The sequence below is a fragment of the Rhamphochromis longiceps genome, linkage group LG14, assembly GCF_057381845.1.
Source record: "Rhamphochromis longiceps isolate RC_006_pf linkage group LG14, R_longiceps_female_GT1.1, whole genome shotgun sequence".
NCBI classification, from domain to species: domain Eukaryota; kingdom Metazoa; phylum Chordata; class Actinopteri; order Cichliformes; family Cichlidae; genus Rhamphochromis; species Rhamphochromis longiceps.
Genome location: NC_140570.1, coordinates 9,027,646 through 9,040,809, shown reverse-complemented (window position 1 = coordinate 9,040,809; position 13,164 = coordinate 9,027,646). Strand labels below are relative to the sequence as shown.

General features: G+C 39.9%; 1 protein-coding gene across 1 annotated transcript in view; it reads left to right on the top strand.

The window, feature by feature from the left end:
- The window catches only part of pxylp1 (2-phosphoxylose phosphatase 1), a 28,498-nt gene that overhangs the window by 950 nt on the left and 14,384 nt on the right, over positions 1 to 13,164 (top strand). Inside the window, exon 2 of the mRNA XM_085380381.1 lies at positions 5,073 to 5,231. Coding sequence (XP_085236507.1) covers positions 5,150 to 5,231 — 82 coding nt within the window. The 5' untranslated portion in view covers positions 5,073 to 5,149. The remainder of the gene's footprint in view (positions 1 to 5,072; positions 5,232 to 13,164) is intronic.

Genomic DNA, 13,164 nt, shown 5'->3' with positions numbered 1-13,164 from the left:
ACTGATCCGGAATTAAAGCAGGACTACAACAGTTCAAAATCAGGACTACTTAGGACTTAATCAAGACAGAACCAGAATCAGAACTAGATGATAGTAGCACTAAAAATCATCATAGAGCTGCACTACACTTATTTTTTAATTGTACCAAAGTCCACTATTTAGAAAAGTTTATATAATTATTTAGCCTTGTTGTGCAAACAAGTCTGCATAACTTAATAAATACAGAATTTGAAAAAATAACAAACCTAAAAAGAAACACTAGGTATGAGATACACGAGTACCTATGATACGGTGATACTTTTGGTAAACAACCATTTGACTAACATGTGTTTCTCACCCGCTCTTGTTCCATCTGCTCTGTCCTCATTCTCTCTCCCTTTCCCTCTCTGTTCCTCTCTCTCCCTCTTTGTGCTGACAATCAAGCCAAACACCAACATAATCAAATATACAGTTGAAACCAGATATTTACATACTCTTCAGATAAAATCACAAACACTTTTTTAACTGTAACATCAAATCAGACTAAATGTTTATTTTTTTTAGATTGATAAATATAAAAAACATATTTGTTAACTTTCTATCTGTATTTCTTAATTATAAATGGCACCAAATTGTATTCAAAATTGAGCCACACTTATGGAGCTCCACAATTCTTTTCCTGGTGTTTTGGTTTCCCATTTTAAAGAAACGGGCTCTGTGTTTTGCCTTATATGCATCCACAGCTGTGCCACCAATTTACTCACATGGACTCTACTAACCTATCAGAAGCTTCTTCAGCTCAGAACAGAATCGTCTGGAGTTTTCTTATTAATTAACAATAAACTTAGTGTATATGTACTCCTAAATTTGATGAAAGTGATAAAAATAGACAGCTCGGTCTCTTTATTCTGACATTTAAGTAATTCAAAAGATATTTCAATATTTAGGGGGGCAGCACGGTGGTTAGCACTGTTGCCGCACAGCAAGAAGGTCCTGAGTTCAATTCCAACATCAGGCCGGGGTCTTTCTGTGTGGAGTTTGCATGTTCTCCCCGTGTTTGCGTGGGTTCCCTCCGGGTACTCCGGCTTCCTCCCACCGTCCAAAGACATGCAGCTTGAGGGGATAGGTTAATTGGAAAATCCAAATTGCCATTGTGTGAATGTGCGAGTGAATGTGAGTGCGAATGGTTGTCTGTCCCTGTGTGTTGGCCCTGCGACAGACTGACGACCTGTCCAGGGTGTACCCCGCCTCTCGCCCTATGACAGCTGGGATAGGCTCCAGCGCCCCCCGCGACCCTGAAAAGGAGAAGCGAATGGATGGATGGATGGATGGATTTCAATATTTATTTACATAAAACAAAACAAGTTTACTCTAAATTAATGTTGTACAGTGAAAAAATGTTTTTGTGTTTTCCATAAAGTGTATGTAAATATCTGGTTTCAACTGTGAATATACTGCTGTGTATTGAAATTCCTCTTGTTTTGCATAGAAATATACTGAACAACATACAAAGCATAATATATAAAATAACATCTACCTGAGTTTTTTCTTTGAAAGAAGCCCCTTATGCCCATTCTTGTATATCAGTGCATTACTGAAACAGATTTATTTAGCCATGGAGGGAAACAACTGAAACTATGAAATAAACACATGTAAGCTAAGACTCTCTAAAGAAACAGCATTGTTGTTGTTCGTAGAGCAGGGCGATATGGCCAAATATATTTATCACGATATATATTTGAAAATTTGCGATAACGATATAACCGACGATATAATTGATGCGAGACAAAATACAACTCCACAACATTACTAGTGCAAAAAGACAACCTTCCATTTATTTTCACTTAAACAAGAAGCTGGTTTTTGTGTACATTAAAGCTTTATAAAAATGTAACAGTGCAAATGCAAATTCCTTGCTGAAAGTTTAACCAAAAGGCATTTCCAGTAGAAATGGGCTGACATATCCTGAGCATAACCATGTATAATATCCACTGAAGTTAAAAAGAGGTGCTTTGCAACATTAAACTGCAGTGTGCAGTATGCATTTTTCGGACCATAAGGTGCACGGGATTATAAGGCACATTAAGCGAAACAAAGCAGTCAGATAAATCAAACTTTATTAAACTCATTCTTCTTGCTTCCTCCACTTCTGTACCATTGATTCATTAATGTTGAATTCTCTGGCAGCTGCTCTATTCCCATGTTGTTGCAGTATATTAATGACTAACCTCGTATTGTGGATGGATTATCTCAGTTGTTCTCCTGACTGAAGTTTGGTCCGTTTACAGCCATGCGATTGCATTTGTCTCTAACCATGAAGAACCTTCACGTTAACTTTTATAAGTGGAAAAGTGTTAGTGTTCGTCCTCCAGCTTCACTGTTTATGTTATGCTAACATAGCTGTGTCGCTAGCGATCACGTAGCACATCATTATATACCAGCTAGCCCAACTTCAGTAACCCTACAAACGTCACTGCTGTTTAGTTTCCTGTCTTCATTTATGTTGGAAGTGATAGCAGAGCTGTACGTTTGATTTTTTTCAGAAATCTCTCAGTCAGAACATGCAATATCATGCTTAGGTAACTAGCGAAACTAGCGAGCTAACTTCCGCTAGCTTCCTGCTAACTTCTAACTCCATTAAATGTAATAACTTTTGTTTTCATGGATGCCTGGAAGTTAAACTTTATAGTTACACCTGGTAAAGCAGCAATGCTGATCGTTTTATTAAAGATGAAAGAATTTAGACAGTTTTTAACTCTGTGATGCTGCAGTGTTGTTTGACCTGAAGCATACGGAGTTTAGGACCCAGATTACTCCCAGATTTAAGAGCATCTTAGTCCGACAAATACGACAATAACGACGGCCGCTTGCATGTTCTGCAAAAAAATGTGCTTTGTTGTGTATCTGACGGACAAACACCAAACCAGTTCCACATCACTGAAGTTGCACCGTTTTTACAAACCAATTCTGGTTCATCTGTTTCACTCAACAATCGGCCATGTGCGTATGAAAACAAAGGCACTGCGCATGCGCGTTTTACTCCCATTCTATCGCGATATTTCATTTTCCTATCGTTGCCTAACATTATACCGGTATTACCGTGAACGGTATAATATGGCCCAGCCCTAGTTGTTCGGCTTTTCATTTCGCCATTTGTTGATTCACTTGAAGAGCAAGAAACGTAATATGGGTTAAGTGATCCATTTCTTTTGTGATACACTGTCATATTGACATTATTTGTACAGTATGAATGATTTGCTTTGGTATCTTCAGTTCTCCTCTGTTTGCCTGGCTGCGCTTCTCCAACAGCACACTCGCAGGCAGCAGCTCCCCCCGCCCCCTCGCTCAGTGTCTGAGCTCGGATCATACCAATATTAGGGGGGATTTACGCACAGTCGTAAATTCCCACAGTGTGCACTATGTGCTTCGAATATTGTGTGTAGTTTTTGTTTTATACAGTTATCAGCCAGGCATCTAACTATGAAAAAATCACACCCCAAAAGACCCCGGGCTTCTGAAAAAACAACCCGGGCTTAACATAAGTGTATGTATGCCGAAACATCCGGTACCCCCCCCCCCCCCCCCCCCCAACCCTAAAATGCAGTCATACTTCTGTTTTTAAGACCACCTAAAAAAGGGTCGATTCCAGGAAACCTTTAGGTGGGCTCAGCCTCTGATCATAATGCCCATGCGTAAAAGTGCCTTGCAGTAATATTAATTGAATATCCTGTTTGCAAAGGTAGTCGACCATTTTTAAATTTGCAAACCGTAATTTAGGTGGTTACACATTACAGTCTTGCCTTAAAACAGTCTCATTAGTTGAATGACCTGTTGCAGTTTTTAAGTATAATTCAGAATGAATAATCACAGATTTCAGTATAATACATTGGCTTTATGGTGGACTCTTTAGTTATTGAACCCAGGGCAAAGGATCAGCTATGTTTACCAGACACCGTTTCAGTCTCCTAACCACATGCAGTAGAGGTAGTCCACCAAATCGTCAAGAATTTAAAGCAGCATTACTCCATACTGACTGATCCATATTCATTTACAGCAAAATTCAAACTGAATAAAGGCTGCTGCTGGCCAGTGACATGTAACATCCATTTGACTTGAAGTCACCTGGAACTGTAGCTGTGCTGTAAACAAATAATGAAGCCAAGTGTGACCAGAATAAGAACAGCAATCTTCAATATGCTGAAATAATAAAGTACACAAGCTCGCTGGCTGGTAACTAGCAATAAGCCAGAGGACTGATGGCTTGGGAGGCTCATTAATATAACTCATCACTAGCTTAATATTCATTAAGCAATTTAGAGAGCAAATATGCATAAGCATATTTCCTTCGGGATTAATAAAGTATTCTGATTCTGATTCATACACTTTCTAAGTGACAATGATGCCCTGCATTTGCAAACCAATTTGCACTTTTGCTCTGTTTCAGGCAAAGTGTAAATCTGCACCACTGATTTGTGCGATGAAATTTTGTCTTTTTTTTCTGCTGCAGCAACCAAAGTCTGATTTATTAATGACAAACCAGCACTAGATGCATCATGACATCAAGAACGCTGGACAGTTAAATGTGTTTTCATTCTGTCACATCTCCAGTCGATGAGTTGAAAAATGATCACATTAGATGACGATTTCAGAAAAGTGTCTTAGTACTACATCTATGTGACAGACAAATGTGGTTGTCTGGTGTAAATTCACATCAAGCGAGTGGACGTGGTGTTTTCAGCGCCTGCACACGCTGTCCAGTTAGCCCGAACCGCTTGGAGTATTTCCAGCAGAGACAACACATCTGATGCACGCTCAAATTGATTCTCCTGAAACAGTCCGGAGCTTGTGCCAGAATGGCTCAGCTGTGCTTTCGTGAGGTGTCCATTCATCAGCATTTGTTTCATATGGGCAAATGTATTATATCAGTGAACTTCATGACATAAAGGGTTGAAAACCTTTATCTGCTGATATGTTTGAAATATTTGAAATGTTGTGAAGCACAAGGAGAAACAAGTTTATTGCATGAAACTTTCAGGGGTGTCAGGCAAAGGTAAAGATACTGTTTGACATGGATTCCCTGGCTCTGTGTCCAGACTGCAGGGTATTGGACTTGGTCTGGATGGCTCATGGACAGGGGCGCAGCAGACCAATCACATGATCAAATGACAAGATGCTGGCTCGTAACCGCTTCCTCCTCCTGGTGGTGGTAGGTGGAGCAGCGCTGGCCATCCTCAGCCTGAGCCTCCAGTTCTGTAAGTACGGTGTGTTTGAAGTGTGATGTCCGATCATTCATGTAATGAGTGAAGTGAGTGATTTGTTTTTTTTGGAGGGGTCGGGATCATGGACCATTTATTTTATTTTTTATTTTGAACTCTTGTTGCTATTAAAGAAACACTGAGGTATAAACTAGTGTGTTTTTTCTGCTATTTCCTCTTAAGTTGCTTCTGTTATTTTTTTCTTCTGCTTGTGGTTTTGTCTTCACACATGCATATCCTGTCATTGCTGTCCCATTCAGGAGACCCCATTTGTATCTAAACAAAGCAGAATCCCCCATTGACTGTCTATTAATAACCAGCAGCACCAGTGGCCCTCTGTCGATACTCTGTCGCCCTCACATCTGCTGTGGAATGTCTAGGTGAACTCAATTGTGTCTTTTCTCAATCAAGTCATTGTTCAGCATCCCCTTCAGGTATTGTCTAGATAGCATATCCCGGCCGGCCGCAGTGAATGCAAGGAAACCACCGCTCTGTAAAAGGAGACAAGCTTGCCCCGCTCTGGATGTGATTTGCAAGTCGTGCTGGTGAGAAAGGGAATATTGCTGCTTGATGAAGCAGATGGGGTGTGGTGAACAAATTGCAAAGCTGTTTTGCGCTGGCTTCATGAATACCCCCGAAGCAGCACAAGTGTTAATAGCGACCGCAAGCTTGTGTCTGGACGAGCGTATAGGATTAGACTGCCATAAATCACACTCACAGGATTATGCTGGTATTTTGGACTTTAAAATCTCCTGAGCTGTCCTTCATCAGCTGTTTTAACATTTTGTCCTCGTATAAAAAAAAAAAAAGTCAAGTGTAAGATCGGGTGCTGAAATGACTGCATTTACTGCTCCTTTATTATTCCTCATATTTTGCCTTGAATGACACAAATTTGGAGTTTAATCTTTTGGAAAATAATGCAAGAGCAAGCTGGCTGTGACTCTTGCTCATCTAGTTATTGCACTTTGGGACCTTAAATCCAGACTGTTTTTCTCTGGCTCTCTCCCCTTCTCGCACATAATAAGAAGTGGTTGAGCATGTTGGAGGAAGCTGCTGTGTAAGTTAATATTAGTGCCATGCTATCAGTCTCATGCTTGTCTCCTAGACTGCAATTTTCTTGTTTGTAAAAGTGCCAGATACCCCTCTATAACTCAGTGTATTTAAAAATGTTATAAAGTGGAGATGGACTAATATATCAGCCAATATCAGCTTTGTTGACTGTGTGTTAGCAAATGATATGACATTTAGTGTTTAGCTGAATATTTTTATAATAAGATAAGATAAGACTTTATTGATCCCACAACGGGGAAATTTTTGCATCACCCCAGCTCAGGTACAGATATATGAAGGAAATACAAAAATACAATTAAGTACAATCAATGAAAAAAAGTAAGATAATACACTATATACAATGGTAGCATACACAGTATGTGATTATGGATATAGTTGGAAATATGGAAGACATAAACTATATAGCTTGGAAGGTCATGGAAGGTCCATTATGCATGAAGTGGTGACCGTGGATGTTCACAGTGTCCAGTGACTTATGACATCGTGATTGAGGAGTTATAGTCTAACTGCTGTTGGGATGAATGATCTGTGAAAGCACTCCTTCCTGCAGCGAGGGTGTTTCAGTCTCTGACTAAAGGAGCTGCTCAGCCCACTCACATACTCATGCAGTGGGTGATGTGGGTTGTTCATGATGGATGTCAGCTTTACTAACATCCTCCCCTCACCAACCACCTCCACAGACTCCAGGGGACATCCCAGCACAGAGCTAGACCTCCGCACCAGTTTGTCAATCCTGCTCCTGTCCCTGTCCGTGCATCCACTCCCCCAGCAGGCCACTGCATAGAAAAGGGCAGATGCTACCACAGTGTCATAGAATGTCCTTAACAGAGTCCTGCAGACTCCGAAGGACCTCAGTCTCCTCAGCAGGTGGAGTCGACTCTGGCCCTTCTTATACAGGACGTCTGTATTTGTAGTCCAGTCCAGTTTATTGTTGAGGTGAACACCCAGGTGCTTATAAGAGTCCACTATCTCAATGTCTTTCCCTTGGATGTTCACCGGTGTTGTAGGGGGTGACTTCCTCCTGAAGTCTATGATCCTTTGTCTTGCCGGTGTTGATTTGGGTCATTTCATTTTGGTCATAATGGTCATTTCATTTTGTTTTCCCACAAAAAACAGTAGAAAACAAAAATAAACAAGCAAAAAGACACTTTTTTTTTCTTTTTAAAGGTACAGTGAATAATTTGCTGAGGTTCTTTGATAGACAAAAAGAATGTTGTAAGTATAAATATACATTGATTAATGTGTCTTCCAACAAACTGATGCATTCTTATTAACTTAGAATTATTCTATTGAAAATATATAGGAGCGGTCACCAGTTTGTGGAAACCACCATGTTGCTCGACCATCTGGAATACAGTAACTCAGTTGGATATCAAAGTTCCCCCTAATCTGGTTTTATTTATGTAGTTAGAGACCGGGCACATGCATAATACGCCTTTTAATTAATTCAAAGGTTTAATATTTGTACATGTATAATTTTCTCATCATGTCTTTCTCCATGTCCTCATCATCTGCCGCCTCCACTGCTTTCTCTCCTTCCTCATGTCCAATTCATCCTCTCCACCTCAAGCTTCATGTCTTGAACTGAACTCAGAACTCTTAACACATGAAAACATGCATCAACATGCTTGCTTATTTTGTCATAATTACATACGGTCAGCAGATTAGACATGTGGCCCTCCTGTCTCCGGACGCCTGACAACAAGCCAGCTAAACAACAATAACAACTGCTTATAGGCTAACATGACGCCAGCTAATATTAAGCTTGAGTGTCCTAAAATCACACGTATCTTCTGATAAACAGTTTGACCACATTCTCACATCGTATGATACTTTATGCACCAAGTGTAACTAAGATTTTACACAGTGTACATTTAATATTGGGATCAGCCCAGAATTTCACATTCATGGCATCCTCATTACTTGATATCGTCCTTTTCATTAACAGTATTAAATTCTCTGGTTTCTTAGCAAAGAGAGAGTTCTTGTGGCTTATCAGGACTTGTATTTCAGTGTGGGATTGGAGATTTGACCCACAATTCAGTCAGTCAATGCAGGCAATTCCTACACCCAGCTACATTGATCTAATAATGTTCAGCCCAACGTTACCCCCCTACTGGTGCAGAACAGCTGGCCAGAAGCAGTGCAGAGGTAAATCGACATTCGTCCTGGACAACACTTGGCACACATGAGTATCAGGTCTCTGCTTTTTGATACATTCTTGCTACCTTCAAAGATCTGAACATGAAGGAATACAAACATGGACTCACTGGAGGAGTCTCACTGAAGGTCAAGTCAGCAACTTAAATCCACAAGCTCCTCAGATAGCTAACTAGAACTATTAAGATCAATCAGCAGTCTAAAGTATGTCAGGCTAACTGGTTTACCAGCATATCCATGGCTTAGTCTTATAGCAGTCAAATGAATGGTTGAATTTGTAAACTATACAGTGCTATGGTGCTTGTGCAGATGTGCCAGATTACCGGGAAAGAACAAAGCATGCCATGGAGACCAGAGGAAAGACAACCACCAAGACAAAGATAGACAAAGCACAAATTACAGCAGCGTTGTAGTTGGGAGGAGTGCAGCAAAACACAGTCTGGAAAAAAAGACCTGTAGTTAAGCTCACAAGTAGCAATCCTCCCAAGACCACTGTTTATGTTTAAAACTGCCCTCACAAACCTTTTTTTTGATCAGTAATACTGCTGAAGAAAAGCTGCTGTCATCATTTATTCATCACAAATAGAAAAAGAATTGAGCCATTATCCAGAAAAAGCATGGTACGAAAGCATGAGGGATTTTCTCCTCATGTTTAATAGATGGTCAGCTTCTGTTTTTGTTCCACTTTTCTGCTATTGCTCGGTTCATCTGCTCCAGTGCTGCTCTTCCTTCTTACCCCCAGCCTGCTTTTAAGAAAAAGCCCATCCTTATTTTTATTGTTGTTTGTTGATCATTACGGTGAGAGACAGAGTCACTGAGGATTATTGATAGCGGAGTAAATGAGCCTGTCTGGCTCCAGACTACCTCAAATTAAAAAAACCAATACATGCTTTAGAGCTCGGCAGGCAAAGGTAGGGGAAGGGACTGACAGGGAACTCCCAGAGGACGGTGATGACAGTGTTCTGGGGCACTCCAGAGAACTCAGAGTAATCTATTTTGAGATGTAAGCAGCGAAAGTAAAGGTGATGCAGAACTTTGTGAGAGTCAAGCACTTCTAGAGTGTCAGATTCTGTGAGAGAGGACTGCCATGGGAGGATATAAAAGAAGAAGAAAGGCAGGTTGTCTGTGAGGTTTACACAACGATAAAAGAAAGTCCCATAAGTATACCCTTCAAACAAAGTGCTGTTTGGACGGATCAAAAAAGACTGAAAGCTTCTTTTCAGTGTTTTAACAGGCATGGGCATCACTTGACTTTTTTTTTTTTTTTTTACTTTGGAAATGATAATCTACCAATGAGTGTCCTTAAGTGTTTAATAGGCATACCTCCAAGCACATGTCAAATTCCTCTCTCCACATTTCTCACATTCCTTCCCTTGCAGTCACTACCAGCGACAGTGATGGTGTCTGAGCAAAATCTGGATATGCTTTTGAGCTACCAGTACATGCAGTGAAAATGCTATGGAAAAAAAAATCTTGTGGAAGGGATTGTACTCAACGGCCCACTTGGCTTTCTGAACATTTCTGAACAGCTGATTCTACTCTATAATTTCTGTGGCCATTGAAGTTCCACTTAAGAAACCACGCCTTCATCCAGCGTCTATAATTAAAGCATTGTCTATCTTTTTGTTCTTTTTATATTTATTCTCCAAATAATTATTTTCCAGCCATTATTAGCCCAAATGTGCAACAAGAATCGTGTCATTTCAGTCCATTTCCAGAGTTGCTGGAGCAGAGCTCACCAAAGCGGAAAACCGTGAACTATGACTCCATCGTTCATGAGTCTTAGTGTGGTTTTCAACACCATCAATCTTGGTATCCTCTTAGCTGGAAACCATCTGGAATGTATGTGGTCTGGCTCTCGTTTAGAAATGTTAGAACTGCTAGTCTACATCTTTATTATTTAAGGTTAAATATGGTGAGGCTCAAGGCTCTGTTCGTGGTCTTCTGTTTTTCTTGCACTATATAAAAGCGTTGCCCTTTTGCTATGGTAACCTGCTGATCATCATTCCCTTCCCTGAAAAGGAAAACAGAACAAATAGAGTGGAAGTCATGGCTGTATGAATACAGTTGCATTACTTTTGTGGTGTAAGAAAAGCTGTGCAAACAAGTAAAAGTCTTTCTTCTGCTGGAAATCATAATTGAAATGCAACCCCCCCCCCCCCCCAAAACAAAAAACAAAAAACAAAACAAACATCAGTAATGGAGTCAGTAATTGTACATTACTAACAGCAGCATCTGTAAAGCTGGCACTTTTATTAGTAGACCAAAGACAGCTGTTAGCAACATTGTCATTTTTATTATCATGTAAAGAAGCTGCCCATAGTTTCTCTTCACCTGCTATTTTTGCACACATTTTATGAATGAAGCCTGTATAGCGATACCATCTCTGTGATATCACATTCACGTTACACTATGACTGAACACAATGCAGCTAAAGTCTCGGACCATATCATTTGCATCCACATGATGATATCTTACAGTACGGGCATCTCTGAAGACACACATTCCACACTTTTCTTCTACTTATTCTAGACACAGTTCTGTTATTGGTTTACAATAAGTGACGCCCTACAGAGCTGAAAAATGAAGCTAACGCAGAAGAAAAAATAAAAGCAAGTTAACAGACTGGTATATGAAACATTTTAGCCTCTTTGAATAGTTTTCCCTTTTATAACAGCTTGTTCACCTGCCCTTTATATTCATTATTGTCAATTGGTTATAGGCTTTCAACATGTATTCTAAAGAAGTCATCGGACATGACCACAAGGTGCGTAACTGAACGTATCTATAGACGTCTGGGGGCATATAGACGCTGACTTTTTATGCCAAAGTACAAAAATTGTTACAGCAAAAGTCACTCTATCTTAGAGTGTATCCTACCCGAGTGTCCAAAACTCCCAGCATTGGTAGACCGTGGACAGAGTAGGCATCATCCCTCTGTAGCAGGAATGTCAAACTGCTTTTACGTTACCCACTTTAATCTTAAGTGGGTCAGCCCAGTGAAACTTCCCTTTCTGTCATTCTACAGAGGTTTCTCTGCAATTTAATCCTAGTGATGTGTTAATATAACATAGTAGTATATACGTGTTATAAAATATAGACTGAAAAAACAGGAACTTTTATGTCATTTAATTGTTTATTAATTACTTTGGTGTAGTATGGTCATCTGAGCCTCCTTCACATTTTTCAAAGCAGTCCAGTCTTGTCAGGCCAATTCTGGCCCCCAGGCCTTACGTTTGACTCCCCTCTTCTATAGGCTGTTAAATACCCCAATTCTTTCATCTTTGGGCTGAAGGAAGAACAACACTCGGTGTCTAAATACTCAATCAACAATCTCTTTATTCCATACAACACTTTGAGCATAAAGCGTCCGAACAGGAGGGTCCACCAGATCTTGAAATGTCTGACAGTTTCTCACATTCTTATAGCTTCAGCCTCCCTCCAAAGTCATAAAACCTAAACATCCACATTCTTTCTCTCTCAGTGAGCCTAAGTTATGACCATGGCTTCCTGTGTAGTATGTTCTTTTCTTTTCTAATCAGACAAATAAGGCCATTATTCTCTGAAAACAGTATTTCTTATAAATCAGCAGTGTAATGCATCATAAAACAATGCAATTCATTCACAATAAATCAGCAGTCTAACGTAATACAAATCGGTCTAATAAATCTAATAGTTGTCACCTTCTTCTAAGTCAAGAGTTAAATGCAACGTAAAACTACATAACGATTTCACAATCTTTAATTAGGGGTATAATGTGGCATAAGATAATATAATAATCTCACAAGGCTCAACTGAGACTAGCCTTTACTGATAGTAAGAGCCCATCAAATACAGGTGTTGCTCTTAAAAAACATTCATTACATTGGGTGGATAGAAAATACGGATGTGGTGTTTGTGAGTGTTTGCTGTGGGGCTGTTTAGTCGCTTGAAGTAAAACAGGCTGATGTATTTTGATGAGATTGGATTTCAGAGTAAGAGTCAGCTTGCTGCAAATGCATGACAAACAACATTTAGACGGGTATTGAAAATATGACTTTAGAGAAGATGTTCAGCCTTTCCTGCCAACATTTCGATGCTATTACTCATCCTCAACAAAACAGCTCAAAATACTGCAGAGCACGATACGAATAGACCTAGTGTAGTATAGATATGCATTAAAGACAAATTGTGGTGCGGCCTACATTTTTAATGCAAAGCTATTCAACTGTCAAGCATACTAAATTAAATGGCTTCACTAATTATTAAAGTGGCCTGTTGTAGACTAACTGTCTGCACTGTTCAGACATATTAGCTGGAATATAGATTGAGAATATTCCCTCACTCTATCCATCAGCTTTCTCTAGTGCTTACTTTATGCCAGGATGTATGAGCTGAAATGCATCCCAGCATGCATTTTGCCAAATGCAGGCTTCTGGAACGGTGCCAGTCTGTCATAGGCGTAACACACTGACAGACTACCACGCTTTACATTACCTGTGTGTTTCATATGGTTTATGACCTGTGGGGCTTTTTGCCCATGTGGTGTTGTTTGTTTGGCCCAGCGTTAACACACTTAGTCAAGCAAGGAAGAGTAAAAATTGCCACAGGTGCTGCAGTTATTGTCCTGTGAAGTCAAAGTAGTCCAATCTCAGTGAGTAGTATAGATTACATGTGAGTTTTATCATAAATTGTAAATACAGAAAAATCAGTCTTGTGC